At 37.1% G+C, this 20,414-nt stretch overlaps 1 protein-coding gene across 1 annotated transcript in view; it reads right to left on the bottom strand.

Annotated features, from left to right (window-relative positions):
• The window catches only part of ryr2b (ryanodine receptor 2b (cardiac)), a 79,949-nt gene that overhangs the window by 42,779 nt on the left and 16,756 nt on the right, over positions 1-20,414 (bottom strand). Inside the window, exons 27-50 of the mRNA XM_028006664.1 lie at positions 19,442-19,616; positions 13,645-13,853; positions 13,279-13,471; positions 12,908-13,040; positions 11,595-11,709; positions 11,143-11,303; positions 10,837-10,996; positions 9,484-9,570; positions 9,151-9,377; positions 8,715-8,928; positions 8,029-8,634; positions 7,129-7,329; positions 6,095-6,206; positions 5,824-5,964; positions 5,295-5,571; positions 5,104-5,218; positions 4,860-4,992; positions 4,665-4,768; positions 4,439-4,574; positions 2,755-2,938; positions 2,463-2,571; positions 1,551-1,671; positions 960-1,129; positions 485-705 (exon numbers count right to left, since the gene is read on the bottom strand). Coding sequence (XP_027862465.1) covers positions 485-705; positions 960-1,129; positions 1,551-1,671; positions 2,463-2,571; positions 2,755-2,938; positions 4,439-4,574; positions 4,665-4,768; positions 4,860-4,992; positions 5,104-5,218; positions 5,295-5,571; positions 5,824-5,964; positions 6,095-6,206; positions 7,129-7,329; positions 8,029-8,634; positions 8,715-8,928; positions 9,151-9,377; positions 9,484-9,570; positions 10,837-10,996; positions 11,143-11,303; positions 11,595-11,709; positions 12,908-13,040; positions 13,279-13,471; positions 13,645-13,853; positions 19,442-19,616 — 4,304 coding nt within the window. The remainder of the gene's footprint in view (positions 1-484; positions 706-959; positions 1,130-1,550; positions 1,672-2,462; positions 2,572-2,754; positions 2,939-4,438; positions 4,575-4,664; positions 4,769-4,859; positions 4,993-5,103; positions 5,219-5,294; positions 5,572-5,823; positions 5,965-6,094; positions 6,207-7,128; positions 7,330-8,028; positions 8,635-8,714; positions 8,929-9,150; positions 9,378-9,483; positions 9,571-10,836; positions 10,997-11,142; positions 11,304-11,594; positions 11,710-12,907; positions 13,041-13,278; positions 13,472-13,644; positions 13,854-19,441; positions 19,617-20,414) is intronic.

Genomic DNA, 20,414 nt, shown 5'->3' with positions numbered 1-20,414 from the left:
TAGGTTTGTGGTGCCTTTCTATCCTAAAGAAAGATATACAACTTCAGATATTTCACAAAAAGATACTAAAATTCATGGAAAAACCTCACATAACCTTATATTAAAGCATAAAGTACGGCGCCCACCGTAAGAAAGGCTTGCAGTGTTCAATTATGCTGCATAACTGACCAGTACAGTATTGCGAGGGAACACAAAAGGTTTTGCGAGGGAACGCAAAAGTATTGCGAGGGAACACAAAAGGTTTTGCGAGGGAACGCAAAAGTATTGCGAGGTAACGCAAAAGAAAAAATATTCCCCATGTCCCCTAGAGGGCTCCGTATGAAAGAACTTTAATGAGAACAAAATGTACAATTTGCATAAACATCCTCAAGCGGATTAAAACCTTCTTTTTCATGCATTTAATTTCAAAAACAACCATATTTTATTCTCTTGTGTCACTCAACTATAACACTGTTTTCATCTGCCAGCAAGCTTTAGACCTTACCTGCACAAAGCCAGCAAACAATCCTCTGTGGTGTCTCTCTGAGCCCTGGTCAAGCTTAGAGCCCTTGAGAGCCGGTAGATTGCCTGGATGACAGAATCTACCACCAAGGCATGATCCTCTAAATCGTGAAAGAGGACTGAACATTTGGTGAGCAGGGGAAGGACAGCTGTGCACAAGTATCTATTGAGGGCAAGTGCCATGTCAGTAGATCCCAGGTCAGTCTGCAATGAAAAAGAGAGGCTGTTTTCTGATGGAGTCCAATGAAGAAAAACCAGAATCAACTTAACAATAATTGAATATCAATTCATATGCATTTTAAATGCACAAAAAGTTCAGAAACTAGATGTAACTGCATAGTTACTATACAATTAAAAATTTTAACTCATACTGAATTTGTTTGTATTTCATCAGTCACTTCCAATATGTCCTAAATTCAATATGTCAATTAGGTCAAAACAGCAAGAAAAATACTCACGGTGTCAAGAGAAACAGCTGCGTGAAGATCAGGCAGAAAGCCTACTTCCAGAAGGTGCAGAAGAAAACTTTGACTCTCCACACCATAAACGCGATCCAGGAATAAAACCATGGCTGCCTTGTGGTCAGGACAGAAAACTGTGGACAGGTCAGGCTCGACCAACACACCATCTAGACCATAAAAACAATTACTCAATTCAAAGTTACCATTAAATACAAAAGGAACATTTAATTCAACATAACAAATGAAGCACAAGTGAAAAGGGTAACTCCAAAAAAAAAAAAAATTTAGGCAGCACAGCATTCAAATCAGAATCAAATGCAATATTTTCAGCTTAAAAATGAGTAAAACAAATGTTGAAAAGATCAAGTCATTAGTTAAGATTTTTTCAATAATTCTTTGTAGTGCATTGTTGCACACTTGGCTAAGACTAATATCATTTATGTTTGATCCATCCAGCCCAAGATGAAAATTTTAATATTTTATCCTAAATCTCTAATCTCCTGAAACAGTAAAGCAAGGCAACGCTGCCAAAAGTGATCACATAAACTAGTAATGCATGTCAAGATGGTCTAATTCAGCGTGTTTAACCTTCTGACACCGATGGGAGTTGAAAGCAGATGCTGATGACTCCTTCAAGATCCTGTACTGGGATGAGAGATCTCAGGATGGCCCTGATGCGAATGGCTTCTCCTTTGCCGCCCTGAATTAACTGATCAACAGTTCAAAAAGGAGAACATCTGGTAAGTCGCTGTCAAGATATTCACCAACACAAAATCAACCTGTAGCAGTTTTGAGTGCATGTTCTACTGTACATATCCTGTACACTACATGCATTAAATTATTAAAGTGCATGTTTATTTTTATTTTTTTAATTTATGTCTAATAATAATTGTGATCACTGTTTTGTAAGATTCAATCTCACAAAAGTCTAAAAGCAATTCATGATCAACCTTAAATTACTATTATTTAATTATTTTAATTCAAATTTTTGGGTGGTGTTCTGCTACTACAAGAAATTGTTAAGAAGAAATATGTTTAATATACAAGAAAAACATTTTTTCCAGCCACTACCCATTATCCAAAAATGCACACCAGACAAGCTGTAGTCAGACAAAAGCAAATGAAGTCTCATTTAGTTTTACAAAACCTTTCACAATTTATTGGCAAATCAGACAAAAGCACATTGTCACATTCCTACAATAATGGCCCAAGTCATTTTTTGCCAAAAGTAATTTTGTTAAACAGAAAAAAAACTCTTTCTTTCCAAAAGATGCTTTAGGCAAAGAAAAAAAAAACACTTTAGGCAAAAATATTAAGCCATTAGAATTATCTTTTAGCCATCAGCAGAATAAAATAATCACATTAGGAGTTTTTTGCAGTATGCCTTTAAGTGTATTTCATGTGCTGTGTGGTATAAGAATTGTCATTTCCTCCCTCCCCCAAAAAAACTATTTTACAGTTTTTTTTCTGTGCTATGGCAGAAAAACTAAAACTACTTACATGCATCTCTGGAGCACAGCGTCCCAGTAAGTCAATAAGAGCCGAGTAGAAGGTCATGATGGCGTGCCCCATGTGAATAAGGTCATCCTCATTGCTATGGGCTGCATCCCTATAACAGGAATCAATCACAAAAGCCAGAATATTCCTCAATGTCAAACACTCAGACATCATTGAAAAACCAAAAGCTTTTAGTTTTATAGACAGGCTTTTTTTCTGTGGTGCCGTTGAATGCATGACACATTATCTGAATTTTAGATTATCCATTACGTGTCTGCATATGTGTGATACAGACGTTCTGCTGGGGTGCTGACTGGGGAAAGGTCCGTCCATAGATGGGTCCTGAGAGATGCTGATGGCTTCCTTCATGGCGGCTAGCAGCCCGTCTCCACCGTCTCCTCTCAGCGCAGGGCCAAAGCACTCTGGCCGACGGATCAGCAACCTCAAAACCACATATGCATTCTCCTCTACACTCTCGCCTGTGGGGAGGCAAACAGACAAGGTGAAGGGAAAAAGTAAACAATAATGATATTTTGAATTGTGGTAAAACACTTTAGCCTGTCTATATGGTTAATGTTTATTCTCTAGAGTCTAGTTCTACTATAAGAATATGTACATTATATTCATTTGAGAAAAAAAAACTGGTAAACAGAAGCAGAAAGACAATCACAACAAAATCATATTCTATAAATAGAGCACAAACTGAAGAGTTTAGATAAGAGGTGAAACCTTAAATTACAGAGAGACGAGCCAAACAGAAAGCCATTTGGCTGAATGGTAAACAACCTCAAGGGCAATTTGTAGAGATGACTTTTAGGCACTGGTTCAGAAAAAGATAATCAATAGCAGAATGAATTACCTCTGTTCCAAATGTCGAAGATAATGGGGAACATGAAATGAAGCAGCTATTTGTGGCTTTCAGGCTTTGTGTTTTGCTCTTTGGACAGAAGCAAAATTCTTCAGGTTCTATAAGCAATTATTATCCCATGCATTGTATGCATTAAAAGCATTAATAAATGCTTCAACAAACACAAGTCAGTTTATTTGATAATTAAAGCTGTTGTTTGTAATAGAAGGAGTATGCATTACTTTCATTTTTCATTTTAAGGTTTTATTTTCTTCATTCAGATTCTGATGGCTGATGTTGGGTTTTTTGTTATTATTACATTTTAATTTTCTAAGTAGTAATATTACTTTTAGTATATTACAACAGTAAGCAAAAGCTAGCGTTAGCTATGCTTAACATTCACACTCTGATCAAAGAACAGTTCACAAAGTGAACATAGATTTTTATTTTTTTGCAGTTATACATATTGAGGAGGTGCAAAAGGAAGTCTTAAGCCACATGATTTCAGGATATCAAAATGGTGAAACATTTCTTATCAACGGTATCCCCCTCATAAAATATTCACTAGTTGCTGTTTCAGTTTATTCTATTATTTTGAGCCTTAGATGTGAAGACAATTCATATCTGATTTTTGTGACTCTTACTTTTAAGTGAGACAGTGACCCAAGTAGTTTTAAAATGTGGGAACACAAGTTGCTCATCTTTGGGAGAAAAACGAAAAGATTGCGTTAAAGCATGGTAATTACATGGTAATTACTGGTCATTCACTGCTGGAGGAAGATACAAGTTCTTACATGACTTTGCAAGGATTCAGTTGGTATAAAAAAATTATGAATTTGTCATTTATTTTATCCAACCCAACTATTAGGTATGGTTCTCTTAGAACCATATTTTGGACTGAAAATTAGGACCAGTCTTCTGGGTCAAACCCTGTTCTATTGAATCAGACAATATTTGACCCATGAGAGGGTTTGGCATAATTACCCAAACTGGATTGTTTTTAAACAAGCAATTCTTTGTGTACTGCGACTGTGTCCTCCAATATTTCTTGATCACCATCCATGACGATTAATAAATATTACAGATTACAACTGAGAGAACATTTTTTGACGCTCTAATTGTGCAAATGTACCATTGCAGAACACAGCAAACCGTAGAAAATCCACATAGCGTTCTCCCTCCACGGGGTTCCATCCAATATCAGTGTAGCCTTTTGCCAGTAGCAGCGAACAGCTCTGGAGACCACATAGAGCAAGGTACTGAACAACCTGGACAGCAGATTAGATTATAGTATTAAAAGTTGTTTATGAATTGTTTATTCAATTAACTAACTCATCTACAAAATTTTAATTTTGCACCTTCTCTAGGTCAGATTCCTTTAGTGATAAGGCCAGCTCGTTATTATCCATAACAGAGGCTGCTGCCACATCAAGAGGAGTGGAGCCACGCTTGGACGGCGAAGCTGAGGAGACAAAATGTTTGAACAACTAAACTAACTAAAACTAACTAAAATCGTAACCCAGCAAGGTGGCCAAGTCTGTCTTGCAACATACCTAGCCCAACTCTGCTGTTTTCCAGTAAGTATGTGAGGCGGTTGAACAGCGCTCCCTGATTGTGACGACTGATCCGACAAAAGTAACAGAGGAATCGACAGCAACTGGCTACCATCTTGGGAAAGGTAATCTCCTAAAATGGAGAAATTTAGGAAGTGTAAAGAGGATCAATTTACCTTTTACTTCAAAATATGTAAAAAGAGAAACAGTACTAACAACAGCTGCTTTTCACTGTCGATCTCACCTTAGACTCCCCTTCTCCCAGAACATTGACCATCACCTCCATCACTGTCTCATGCATGCCCAAAGCTCTCATTAAATTGGGATGTTGGTAGAAAACTTTATTATTCATAATATCTCTGCAGCAGATACAAAAAAAAAAGTTATTACAGAACACACTGTAAGGATTATGGCTCATTAGAGACAATACTATACCCTAGTCTTCTGTTCATCAGCTTCTCTTCTTCTGTCCCCATGCGGACACTCAGGAGAGAACGAATTTGGCCCAGAGAGGACAGGAGTGCCATGGTGTCCTCCACGGAAGAATGGCTGATAGCATATGCCTTTGAGAGTGACCCTTCCATTTGGCCCTTGAGGCCCTGATACTGACGGTATAGCAAGGTGAAGATAGCCCTGACCAGCCCAGGGTCTTCTATCTCTCTCTCCTGCGCCCAGCACACCATCATCTCAGAAATCAGCCTTCTGAGGGACTCTGCAGACATGTCAGGAAATGAGGAGTGTTGATAAAAGCTGGGGATGTGGAACCTTAAGGCACTTGAAAAGAAAATGCTAATAGCTAGCACTTTAGAATCGTTCATTTTCCCAAAACGCTACACATTTTTGTTGCCTGATAAACACGAAGGGTTACTGGAACACAGAAGATTAAATGTTTGATTCAATTAAAAAAAAAAAAAAAAGGAAAGTTTTTCATACTTCAAAATGTTTAAAAATAAGGCACACTTACTGAGACTGGGTGATTTATATTTCTCCACTTCAGTGGGTTTCTTTTTAAGTCCAACTGCTTTTGCTGCTCGACTGAATAGCCAATCTTTCAAAGACATCTTGGTATCATCTTCCTCCTCAGAGTCTGGGACCGTTTCAGTGCCTGGATAAGACAGCAAATAAAAGGAAATTGGTGTGATTTGTGAGGCATGTGAGGCAGTCAAACCAAGTGTCCTCTACGAGGTTTTCATTGTCCCACGACTTAATATGTGAAAGATAAGCAATGTCAGTACCACAGTGTGTGTTGAGGAGGTGATGAAAGTCGCGCAGGAGCTGTTGGAGTTCGACCGGACATGGACAGTTCTCCTGTTGCTCATCTTCTCTGAAGCTCAGCAGCAAATTGATCTTTTCACGGTGAGAAATTTTGTGAAAAATATGAACAACAATACTGTGAACTACAAGGACACAGCATGTCTTGTTTAAAGGGATAGTTCAGAAATCTTGAAGTGACAGTAAATATCTTTCTTCACATCTTCATTTATTATAAATCCAACTTGAAGCTGATGGCTTTTCTAGTAGATAGAGCGAGAGTAAACATCTGGTATCTTACAATAGTCACAATCAGTGAGGCAGGTAGGAATGATGACGACTGCAATCACAAATCTTTAGAGTCAAATCTCAGGAATCTTAGGACTTTGTGCATGTGGTTTTTTATGAACTTTTAATCTATATTATAATTTTGATAGGGAGGTAATTAAATAATTTCATAAACAAGAAATAGAGGCAGTAAGTGCCTTTTATCTTTATGTCTAGAAACTGAAAATAGAAAGCTTTCCTGGTCAGAGTTAACAGAAAAGTAAAGAGAAAAGTCAATAAAACATTGATAGCTTGGATCACCGCAATACGTTTTCTTTGTACGCTACCTTTACATTTACCTGACAGTTTGCAAACTAGACTAGAAATGCTCTATGTGTTGTTCTTGGCACACATTTCACACAGACTAATCAGTTCTTGTGTAAATAAGCACCCAATGCAAATGTCACAATGATTCAAAAGTTCACATAAACAACCACGATGATTTTGAGGTTTGAGTTGTTTTAAGGTGATTGAAGTTCATACTGGTCCCTGTCAGATCAGCTGCCATCTCCAGAACTAGCCGGTTTGGATTTATGCTAAATGAAGACCTCAAAATTCTACTGCTGCTAATAACCACTTATCTTCTAACAAGACCTCATTTTAAAAATTCTGAAAAAAGAAAAACGGAAAAAAATTTGATTATTTCTTTGCAGTCCAGTAATACATCTAGAACTGTCTAGGTCTATTTAACCTGCTCTTGCGGAGGAAGTCGGAACTCCTTGGTTTTGCGAGCGGTCAGTGCTGCAGACATGTTGAGTGCCTGCATAACCTGAGTGTAGCGAAATCGCTGGTTCTCCTGCAGCTGACGCACAAAGTTACCAGAGAATGCAGTCACTGCTTCGACCCTGTGTCGCACCTGGCAGTCACAGAGGTAGGACAGCAGATGACAGAGCTAAAAAGAGAAAATGTGAGAATGTTTCCTCAGAGTTATAGTACTTTCGAAACTTACCGTACCCGTTTAACTTTTTTACATCGTGTAATGTTAAAGGCACAGACTTCAATATGTTGTCTTGGTATTTTATGTTATAGACTAACACAATTTACATAACAGTGAATATTGTGGATAACAAAATTCTAAATATATGGCCTTGTAATTACCTTCATTTACTCTAATACTCCTAAATACATTTCAAAGCACCAACTGGCTTCAGAAGTCACCTAATTAATTAAAAGGGGGCATCTGGACATAATTTAATGTACAATTTTTGTGGTCATAACTGTCAAACTATTATTTCGGTGGTACTTGCTATGGGAAGTTTGAAAACCACTGGTTCGATTCAATGGCCCTGTCAAAGTTCAGACCTAAGTCCAGTTGAGAATCTCAAGCTAAACTTGAAGTGAAATTATGTGTTATTTTCTTTAAACTTTACACATTTTTATTTATTTATTTTCTGGCTTGGCCTGTAACATAAAATCTTAATAAAATGCTTTATAATTTTTAGCTGTAATGTCACAAAATGTGAAAGTCTTTAAGTGGGATGACTACCTGTGCATGGCAATGTAAGGTTTGCCTGCTCAAAGCAACTTAGTATCACAATTTGTTAAAACAAAATTCTATTTATTAGAAAGAAAAATGGGAGTATTTAACCACCTCTAGCTGGACAGGCTCTGGAAGCTCCATTTGAAGAAGTCCTTGTTTAATGGCATCATCTTCTTTTTTGTTGATGCTTTTTCCTCTTTGTTTTCCATCCTTTTCTTCCTCAACGGTTTTGACATTTTTGGAGAAGACATTTGGTTCAATTAGCCTGAGCACACTCACAAGGTCTTCATCCTCAAACACCCCCATGACCAGAAGGTTGTACAGCAATTTTAAAATGGGTACGAGCAACAGTTCAACACTGCCTCCCGCAGGATCCCTCATTGCTTGACCAACAGCCACAACCCCGGCAGTCAGCATGTCCGCTGTCAAATTCCTCAGTGTGTCCAGAGGGATTTCCGGGCTGTCTGGGCAGGCTATTTCAACTGCACCTTCTGCTTCCATCCCATCACCCCTGACAAAACAAGGAGATGAAAAACGCATCTGTGGTTTAAGGCATGTGCTTCTACAAGTGCCCTCTGGTGTTTGACCATTCCCTCCATCTGAAACGCCATTGACACGGCTAAGATAAAATGAGGCTTCTCTGGCCTGGTCAGTCATTGGGATGATGTATTCATGGTTCATCGTGAGGCACGCTGTGGTGTGACTGCTTAGATAAACCTAGAGGAAAGAAATTTAAGAGCTAAAGAAAATACATTGTTTTAGTTCTGCCATTTGTTTTTAATCCACACTGCCGGTACCTGAATAAACAGCTGATAATATGCCAAGCGGAGCGGCCCCGGGAGGTGAGGATTCTGAATAGCATAAAGGATCTGCGACTGGTCAACGTGACTGCAGAGAGCGTGGCAAACTCTGGTGTTACCCAGGGCACAGAGCGAGCAGTAGAGCAGGAGGATATTTTGATGAAAAGCGAGGAGGTCGTCGAGCTCAGACAGCTCCAAAATGTCAACACATCTGCGTGAATGCCATAAAAAAGTTAAAGACAATTTCAGAGTTTCTGCTTTCTTATAATCTAATATAAACTTTAGCAGGGATGTCTAAAGGATGAGTGATTTTGCAATATTTAATGCAATAATGCAACACTAATAAAATAAAAAAAGTATACATAAAATATGAGATCACAGAAATGTTTATCTGTAAACACAAGTATAAAGTGTGTTTTTGGTTTTTTTTTACTTGTTTTCATCAGGAATCTGAAGGGTCATCACTTGTTGGGGGTCAAAGCATTGGACTCTCCAGCCATGGTGTTCATCAGGCCAATCAACGAACACCTTTAATCCACTGTCTGGTACCCTTGTCCATGTAACTGGTTTCAGATACTGAACCTGAAACCTTGGAGGGCACAGAGGACACGGATTCCTTCTCTGACTGCGAAGCAAAGCTGATGACAAAGGCATGGCATTCTAGAGGAAGACAAAAAGTATATCACCGAATTTAATTTTAACATTGCAAGTTTTACATGAACAACCATCCAAAACTTCACATTTATGATTGATAAAGCTTTGTCACCTTGATGCTTTCCAGTTCGAACTGGAACATGTTGCTGGTGGTGGGCTTGACAAAAACAGCCGGAAACAGCTTGGTACCAGCCTCCAGCTGATTAGAGGGAAATAGTGTGTTATTTGTGTTGAATAATGTAAACAATGAACATTTGGGAAAACAGTTTGAATTTTCTGATTTCCAATGCATACATTTGCCCACTAGAATATTGAGTAAATTAACAAAAAATATATAGTTTCTTGGAAAAATACCCATTGTCTTTTCATGTTTTTTCATGCTACAACCACAAACTTAGTATTTTTCTTCTTATCTTCCTTTTATAAAGTCATAGAAAATAGAGCTTAATTATGAGTGAAGTAAAAGTACATATACTTTTCAATTGCTATTTTTTTACAAAATGATGTGTAAAAGTGTATCAACAGAAATCCTGTGCAACTATATGTTGCACGGTAATACTGAGATTATTAGTTAATACTCTAATAATGTCAACATTAGCAGAGCTGTTCAAAGAAGATATCAAAAGTTTTTTTGAGGACAATTGTGAGTAGAAACTAATGCTGCACACACAAAGATGGAACAATCCTAAGCAAATACCAGTTGACCATCCAGTAAGCCCACAACTAGAAACTTACTATTAGATCATATGCCTGGATCTAATAGTTTTAGATCAAAGCATAATAAATTGATAGAATGGCCTAGTCAAAGTACAGACCTATATCCAATTAAGAAATGCTTCAAGTGTTGAAGTCTGGCTGAGCTTGAACCATTTTGTGAAAAAGACTGAGCAAACATTTTATTCTGCATCTGCAAAGCCAATAGAAACATAACAAAAATGGTCTGTTGAGAAAGGGAACTATAATAGGAGATGAAAGCATGACCTCACACTGAAGAGCCTTTCTTTATTGGACGGCTCTTCAGTGTGCTTAGATCAAATTACTGCATTTATCAATATAATTTATTGTTAGATAAGATGTCTGTGACACATGATGCCCTACAAGTGTTGGAAAACTTGACTAAACTTGAAATGAGACATAGAAATGATCTGTGACTTCAACAAGTTGCTTGTTTTTAAGCCTCATGTTCATAAATATGTGCTGTATAACTGGAAAGGAAAAACACAAAAAATATAGTTGACTTTTCTATACTTTATTGTGTTTGAAGACAAATGCCTTCAAGATTGGTGTGTCTCTTCAACATGCTGACTGGTTTTAGCAGAGCAGGAAGATACCCCACCCCGCCCCACACCCATCCCACAATGCAATGCGGTGTGACCTCCCTGTTGCTGCGAAAGGTGGCTTTACAAAGTATTGAAACTAAGGCTGAATACATACAGTAGGTTCACCACAACTTTATTTGACATACTTGGAAGAAAGTCGACATCTCAATGCCATTAGAAGTGAAAGTGAGCAGTCCGGTCGCTGTGTCAATCAGGCAGCCAATTTCCAACCCCGCACTCCGACGACTCTGAGACAAGCCCGTAGCTTCTCCAGCACAAACCATGAAACAGTTGCTTCGCTTCACACTGCAAGGATTCAAAAACATGCAACTAGCAGCCTGGCTGTAACATGAAAATTCAGATAGAACATTAAAACTATCCAGCCAAGCGGATTTTAACCTGACAAGAACAAGTAGACACAAAAATATGTAACTGTCTTTGTGCGCATTAACCTTTCTTGAACTTTGCCACTGTCGTCGCCCAGGGTGACAGTTACTGTCCCAACGTTGTCAGTGTCAAACGTTGAGCCATGCTGATGAAAGTCAGAGGTCACCCAGCCTATCCACACATTGAACGGCTCCTGGCCAGGAAGAATCCTCACTGCATAATAATACTGTAACAAAGAGGTCATTGAGTGTCTCGGCTTGACATTCAAATCATGTTTTTGGATGTTTCGAATTATTGTGGCTGGTAATTAGAGAAGAACCAAGGCGCGCTGCAAGTGCACAAGCTTTGTGTAACAAATTGTTAGATTTCTTTTCCCACTCTAGGATAGAATATTGACAATGCAATCTTGTCAGAAATTGCAAAAATAAAAAAAAATAAAACACACATTTAATTAGCACCAGCCATGTGTAGAGCAATGAAGTGGTTGTGATGAAATGAGATAATGAGAAAATCTTACTCTGGAGCTCTGGATAAGGTGATCGTAGTTATCCTTTTCAACAATAACGTCTTCTAGAAGCCGTGCAGAGGAGTTGCTGCTGACTAAGCCTGGTTTACTCCTTTTCATCATGAACCTTTCAGATAACAGAACGTAAAAAGGGTTATGCAGTGTCTGTTTCCTACAATTGTTTCTTCGAATGCATTCAATTTTTCTAATTTTCCCCTCCTATTCAATCTGAAAATGTATTATACCAGGTTGCTATTATTATTGTAATCACACAGCAGACAGAAATGGTTTGAAAGCGTAAGAACATTATTATTCTGCCTAAATAAACATTTATGCCATGCATATTGAGTATACATTCATAGCTTACAGGTAGAGTGATTTTGGTTTTCCTGAGCTGTTTAACTTAGTTATGATAAGATTAAGCTGCTATAGGACCTTCTGATGATTTTTCCTTTTCTACTGTTGCTCTCCAATTATGCATTATTTTCTGCTTTTAACTTTGTTTTATGTATTATTTCCACAGAGGAGCTGGCCCAGTCTTTCCATATTTAGTCATGTAGATTTCCTGTATGGAATATTTGACAAAGCTACTGCTAGATTTAGTTTTTTATTCTGTATAGAAATAAGCCCTGACCCCATGCACTTACCTAGGTCTACTCTTAATTTCTAGCCTCATAGTTCTTTGCTTAGCTAGCTTTCTTTGCTGAATAGAGTTATTGCTGACAACCCCGCAGGGGGGCACTTTAATTTTATAGAAAGTTGTCCTGGCCAGGTAGCTCTTTTGTTTAGCTGTGTTTCTTTCTTAAGTAAGCTACTCACTGGGGTATTGCTTTTAATATCCCCGCATACTCTTTGTTTTTCTTTCCCACAAAAGGTACCCCTTTGGGGTTTTTTAGGTATTTCCTTTCTGTCCTCATAACCTCCTGCCAGTCACAGAAAATGGTGATGCATACTGAGTTGAGTTCTAGAGGAAGTTGTTTTCCTGTTAAAAGGAAGTCGTTCTTTTCTTTGGTCATCACACGTTTGCTCCAGATCAAGCACAGCTGCAAAAGCAATGACCTGATCCAAACAGGTGAGGTTCCTTAAAGCAATGTTAACCAATATAATGCAATCAGTTCAACTTTATTCTATTAGAACTTGGGTTTAATTGGGCTGCATGCACAAATTTAACTACAACTATAATAAGAACTTCATGAATTGGACTTATATGTCCTGTAAGAGAAAATTTGCAATAAAATGTTGTAATATAAATTAACTGATTTGAAATTGAAAGTTTTTTTCAAAATTTGACAATGAGTTTCTTTTTTTTACTCTCCATCACCTACCGCTGTTTCAGTTTAGATGTTTTGTCATGACTGTGATCCTTGTGGTCGAGCTCATCTCTTGAGCCGGCAAAGCTGCGTGCTGACTTCATCAGAACTTCAAAGTCAGAGTCTGTGTCCTCCAGCTCCTTCCTCACTGAAAGACAACAGGCGTTAATTACAATGTGGCCCTGGGGAGCTTAACCAGAACAATCCATGAAGGTCATGATAGCAGAATATCACCGATCTGGACAGGGGGGGATAAATCTGGATAATTGCAGCTGAATCCCACACACAATTTGCAGTATTTCACTCAACGGGTCACTGGTTTTCATGTGTTGCACTAGACACAATGTTATCTGTGGGAGTCCTCTCTGCGAGCAATGCCTCCAAACCTGAACTTGGAGTTAGAGAGCTGGAGGGGACTTGAAGCCCCCCCTCTGCAGGGCTTCTGAGTGTGGCAGCACATTGGATGGGCATGCTGAGCCGGTAAAAGCCCATCTCACTTCCTCCACCATGTTGCACCAACACCCGCTGAGAGACCCTCAGGCTGGATAAGGAATCCATTGAGCCCCTAAGTCGAGTAACCTTGAATGAGATTTGCACATTGTTTTCGGGATCAAGGTTGAGCATCAAAACATCAATAGAACTACCGGTACATATAATGCTAGGTCCCAGAGACGACCATGTATTAACAATCCAACAATTACTCTATGATGTTTGGTCCTTGGAAAGGCATAATAAAAAAAAATGGTACTGACCTGTAAGCTGTGTTCATCAGGCAGAACTGAAGTAAACTGGGGCAGTTTCCAACTCATCCACAGAGGTGGGTCTCTGGTCATATTAAAAGCAAAGGGTTTATAACCCTCTTGTTGACCACACACGTTAAAGTACTGCAGAGACTCCACCTGGCGGCCCAGATTCATCCTCCCCACCTGGTTAACCCCAACACTGACCACAGGCAACAGGCCTAAAAGAAGAAGAAAAAAAGACAAACAAGAAAGAGAAGACTAAAAAAATACATTCACCACGTTATTTTAAAGATGAAGCAAAAAAAAAAAAAAAATCAGTGAGAGTGTTTACCCTCATAGATTTCTTCTATTCTTTGTCACAAGTGAATTCAATTTTCTGAAATCTTCATCTATCAGTGGAAAGGGTTATTCAAAGCAACATATCCCTGTAAAAAAATAACTTCCCCCGTGTTAAATCCTGAATTATCTGTGAGAAACAACTTTGAGGTCAGCTTAACTGGCCACACCCAAGTCTGAACACTGGCAGAATTGCAAAATCAAGAACTCACTGGGAGCAAAAACAGCATCCAAAAGAGAAGATGAAAACCACTGCTGACCAAAAAAAGCACAAAGCTCAAGCCTCACATTTGAAAAATCTCGACAATCTATGATGATTTTCTGTGGAACAAGAGTTCCTAGGGTCATCGTCTATCTCTGTGCCCTCAGGCTGCCCACTCTCCAATATATCACCTGGATTCCCATAAATGATGGAAGCCTGACTTCTGCTCTTTACCACAAAAACTTGAAGGAGAATTGCAGCTGGCCTTATGCGGTTATGTAGCTTCATAATGGTTGAAAACAAACCCACCAACAATTTCACCTATAAATGACTCCAAAGCCCTCTGTACCAAGATGTCACACCTGACCGGAGGCTACAACGCTGAGAGGCTGCTGTGGCGGCAACACCTGACCGGAGGCTACAACGCTGAGAGGGGGTTGCGGCGGCAACACATGGTAGGCGGCTACAACATCTGAGGTGGGTCTCCATACCTGAGCTACGGCTACAATGCTGGGCTGCTATTGCTGAGATAACACCTAGCGGCTGCGACTACGCTGGGTTCCCACTACAGTATCTGACTGGCGGCAACAAAGCAGGGTAGCTGCTGCAACTCCTGAGCTGGAACTCCAACGCCGGACCATCAAATTGTTCAGAGTAAACGGAAATGTCGAAAAGAAATACGAAGCAAAGTCGATCCACGACAGAGGAGGAGTTTGAGGAGATAAAGAAATCCTTGGATTTCATGTCTGGTGAGATAGCAACAATCTCACAACAACAAAAACTAATAATGAACTTAATGGGGGAGGTTAAAGAATTGAAGAGACAGAATGTAGAGAAAGACAAGCAAATAGCCTTCCTGGAACATCGTGTGGCTGATTTGGAACAGTACAGTCGAATGAATGATGTTATAATTAGTGGGTTGGAAATGAAGCCACGATCATATGCCCGGGCTGTTACAGAAGCAAACAATACCGAAGAAAGGGATGAAGAGCAAGGAACTTTTGAAAAACAGATAATATCATTCTTCAGCAATAAGGGAATCAGCATTGATAATAATGGCATTGAAGCTTGCCATCCAATTCCACAAAAAAACAAAGGACTTAAACCAGCTATTGTAATGAGATTTACAAACAGGAAACACAAAAATGAACTCTTAAAACAAGGAAGGAAATTAAAGGGAACCAATGTTTATATAAATGAGCATCTAACCAAACTAAACGCAGATATAGCAAGACAAGCACGTTTTCTCAGGAAACAAAAGAAAATACAATCAACATGGACCTCAAACTGCAGAGTCTATATCAAATTGAACGGTTCACCGGAAGAAGCTAAGATACTGTTCATCAGAAAAATTGAAGAGTTGGACAAATATCAGTGAAACATGATAACCGGGTAACCATGATCAACTTTCTGAAAACCAGTGATGATAAGAAAATATATATATGAACATAGACACAGATATTGACCCCGACAACAATTTTCTTGATTATTTGAATGACAACTGCCATTACTATACTGATGAGAACTATAGCCAATGCTATAATTCGGATCAAGAAATGTCAATTATTCACTTCAATAGCCGTAGCCTTTATGCAAATTATGACAAAATAAAAGAATATTTACATCAACTAAAAAGGTCATTTAGCGTTATAGCAATAACAGAAACCTGGCTCACCTCTGAGAAGGGAGTAGATTTCCCACTGGAGGGGTATGAGTTCAATTACGTTAACAGAAAGAATAAAAAAGGTGGAGGTGTTGCTTTGTACATTAAGAATGATCTAAAATATAAGATGCTAGAAAAAATGTCAATGCCAATTGATGAAGTTATGGAATGTATTACTATTGAAATCCAATTTGAAAAGCAGAAAAATATAATGGTCAGCTGTGTGTACAGAGCACCGGCATCTGATACTGACATCTTTACAAATTACATGGAAACATTGTTTGCTAAGATGCATCAAAAGGTAATTTTCATCTGTGGAGACTTTAATATTGATATGCTGAATCCACATATGGTTAAAAGTACATCTAACTTTATTGATTCTATACATAGTTTAGGTTTATATCCACTAATTACTAAACCAAGCAGAATAACAACACAGAGTTCAACCCTGATTGACAATATATTTACTAATTATATGGAAAGTGAATTGAGAAGTGGACTTCTTATTAATGATATCAGTGACCATCTACCAGTGTTTGTTATACTTGAAGATGTTTGCAGAAAAATAAACAAGGTCACAAACATCACTTACAAAAGAATAATATCAGAGGACTCAATAAGAGCATTAAGAAAAGATCTTCAATCACAGAACTGGAAAGTGTTGTATGAAGAAAGAAATATTGATAAGGCTTTTGACATATTCACCGAAATATTTAAAGCATTTTATGATAAAAACTGTCCAATCGTAACTTGTAATTACAGGCAAAAAAACAAACATAAGCCTTGGATTACAAAAGGCATACATAAGGCATGTAAGAAAAAGAATAATCTATATAAACAATTTATAAAATATAAAACGGTTGAAGCAGAACAAAAATATAAATCTTATAAAAATAAATTAACTATTATTATGAGAAAATGCAAAACAGATTATTATTCTAAAATATTAGAAAATAATAAACTAAACATTAAAGGAATTTGGAAAACTTTACATAGCTTGATAAGAAAAAATTCTTCTAATACTACTCACCCTAAATATATTATTTATAATGATAAAACCCTGAATGAAAAAGTTGGGATAGTAAATGGATTTAATGAATATTTTGTAAATGTAGGGTCTACGTTAGCAGAACAAATAAATAAATCAAACCCACTGGATGGGGATTCATCGGAAATATGTATTAAGCAAAATACATCATCTATGTACCTGAAACCAGTAGACAAAATTGAAATTAAGGAAATAGTTAATCAATGTAACAATAAAAAATCAATGGACTGGAAGGACATTAACATGTCACTTATAAAACAGATAATTGATGATGTGGCAGATCCTCTAACTTACATTTGCAACCTGTCATTCATTTCTGGAACATTTCCAAATGCAATGAAAATAGCGAAGGTTATTCCTCTATTTAAATCTGGAGATAAGAATATAATTAGCAACTATAGACCAGTGTCACTTCTCTGTCAATTTTCAAAAATACTAGAAAAAGTTTTTAGTAAAAGGTTGGATAATTTCATTGAAAAGCAAAACATTCTGACTGATTGTCAGTATGGTTTTAGAGAAAAAAGATCAACTTCGATGGCACTGATGGCATTAACAGAAGAAATTCTAGACAATATGGATAAAAAGAAATGTGCAATTGGTGTATTTCTGGATCTCAAAAAAGCTTTTGATACCATTAATCATGACATGTTATTAAAAAAACTGGAAAGGTATGGCATTAGAGGGGTGCCATTAAACTGGATTAGGAGCTACATTGGAGATAGGAAACAATTTGTAGAATTAGATGGTCAGAAATCAGATGTACTCAACATAACCTGTGGAGTTCCGCAGGGATCAGTTTTGGGACCCAAATTGTTCATTTTGTATATAAATGACATAGTTAAAATATCAAATCTTATAAAATATATTATATTTGCAGATGATACAAGTATCTTCTGTACCGGAGAAAACATTCAACAACTCTCTAAAGTGATCAACACAGAAATAGAAAAATTACAGCATTGGCTCAAAAACTATAAATTATTTGTAAATTTAGATAAAACCAAATTTATGATATTCGGAAACAATAAAAAACAGGAAAATATTCCAATTAAAATATCAATTGACAGTGTTAATTTAGAAGAACTACATGAAATAAAATTCTTGGGTGTCACATTAGATAATAAATTCAGCTGGAAACCACACATCGGACAAGTAAAATCTAAAATAGCCAAGAGTGTTGCTGTTATAAGAAGAATTAACTTCGTACTAGACTATAAATCTTTGTTTATTCTATATAATACACTCATTGCACCACACCTGACATATTGTGTGGAAGTCTGGGGGAATACTTACAAAACAAATTTACAGCAATTATACCTCTTACAAAAACAATCCATCCGAATATTACATAAAGTGGGATACTGGGAACACACAAACCAGTTATTTATTAAATCAAATATACTGAAATTCTGGGACCTGGTAACATTTAAAACGACACAATTCATGTTTAAGGTCAGACATCAAAAACTTCCACACAGTATACAGGAAATGTTTGCTGACAGAGAGGGTGGGTATTATCTAAGAGGTGAAGGATATTTTAAAAAACAACATATTAGAACAACAAGGAAGAGTTTTTGTTTATCTGTGTGTGGAGTAAATGTCTGGAATGGATTGAATGATGAGTTAAAACAAATTACAAATGTAAACCAATTTAAAAAGCTGATTAAAGCAGAGCTCATTTCAAAATATGCTGTATAAGATGTTTAATATCCAATAGGCTATAATGTAATTGATGATATAAATAGTACTTAAAATAATTTTGTATAGTTATACATGATGGAAAAATGGAAAAAATTTTCTTTTTGATGTTATGACAGTTCATTGTAAATACATTGACAAGTAGGAAAGGGGCAGGACATTATAAGATGTATCTTCTACCTGCTCCTTTTCGAACAGAAAAATTTTGCATGTCACATGGGCATAATAATTTGTTTCATATTTTATTTCTTAAGTTGTTTCATTCCATTTTATTTTATTTTCTTTTTGATTGTTTTAAAGTCTGTTCGAAATAAATAAATAAATAAATAAAAATAAATAAATGTCTGTGTGGTCTACTGATAGTATTGAATTTAAATCTAATCAAGCTACTGTGGCATGACCTAACAATACTAGTGCTTGAAATCCTTCCACTGTGGATCAAATAAAACATTTCTACAACAGAGTGGACAAAAGTTACCCAACAATGATGTAAATTACTCATTACTAGTTACTATAAACACCTAATCCACCAGTTGCAAAAAATGGGGGCACAACCAATTATTAGGCTAAGGAGACAATACATTTTTACATGGGTCATACTGATGAAATGAGATGCTTTTTTCCCTTAAAAATTCAGAAAGTGAATTTGCACAGGCTATGTTGAAATTCGCTTGATGATGAGGAATACTAAAGGGTATCAAAAAAGCAAAAACAGAAGAAATATGTATATGTATTGCTTTAAACCAGCTATCTACAGTGGTATGTTTCTTTTTCTCTCAAAGTTTCACGCATAAGATCAGTGTATGTAGACGTCAGTGTAGTTCGGTATGCAAATTTCAGCAAAAGGATTTTTCCACACCATCTCTGATATCCAAATACTTGGCAGCCAGCTCTGATCCTCTGTCATTAAACAGCAGCTCTCCATTGAGCGTGACCATCATGGTGCCTTCGAACACGTCCACCAAGCAACCCACCACATCGCCTCTGAGCCAGCGCCGTCCCAGGGGCTCACCACCCTGATGGCACCACTGAGCCTGAAACCAACAGCATCTTTTTACTTAAGCGGTCATAGACATTCAGAAAAACAACATCAAAGTACCAGAAATGGCTTATGAGAATGTTAATGAAAACCTTAGATGGTATAAACACTTGAAAATCTGTTATTTTGTTCATTTCTAAAATGCCTCAAAGAAAAAGGGGGTTGTTTTTGACCCATATTCAGGGATAAAGACAGGAGGAGCATGTTAAGTAAAGATATTAATGATGAGGAACAGAGGATTTTAATACATAACTGAATCAATTACTATTTATTGATTCATAGTAATTGAATCAGTACATTCAATTACTGTTTAACTACCTGTGTATCAGTTTAGCTACTGATAAAGAGGTAAGTAACTGAATAGATACTTGCCACAGAGAGTAAAATGATTAAACAAAGAGTCCAATACGTAATTGAAAACATGTGGATTAAGCACTAGTTTAAAATCACAGCCCTAATGAAGACCAGTAACTGGAAAACCATCAGTTATTATAATTGGTGATGAAAAGGTAACTTAATAGTTTTTGTTTTGAGCTCATTTTGTCTTCACACCAGGCATACATTATCCACTTGCACACACCTAAACCTGATCCGACTTTCACACTTTACACTGGAAACTTTGATTTCCCCTGATTACAATGAATCTATTTATCTTTTTGAAGATTTATGTGTGGCCTCCTTCATAACTTTAACAAAACCCTGTTTATCTATGATTTTGTGTAAGCAGCATATTAATGATGGGCTGTGCATCACTGTTGACAGAAATAAACCCTTAACTAGTAAGAGAATTTAA

This window comes from Xiphophorus couchianus, chromosome 22 (genome assembly GCF_001444195.1).
Source record: "Xiphophorus couchianus chromosome 22, X_couchianus-1.0, whole genome shotgun sequence".
Taxonomy (NCBI): Eukaryota; Metazoa; Chordata; class Actinopteri; order Cyprinodontiformes; family Poeciliidae; genus Xiphophorus; species Xiphophorus couchianus.
Note: the sequence above shows the minus strand (reverse complement) of the source record. Positions and strands in the feature narration are given on the sequence as shown.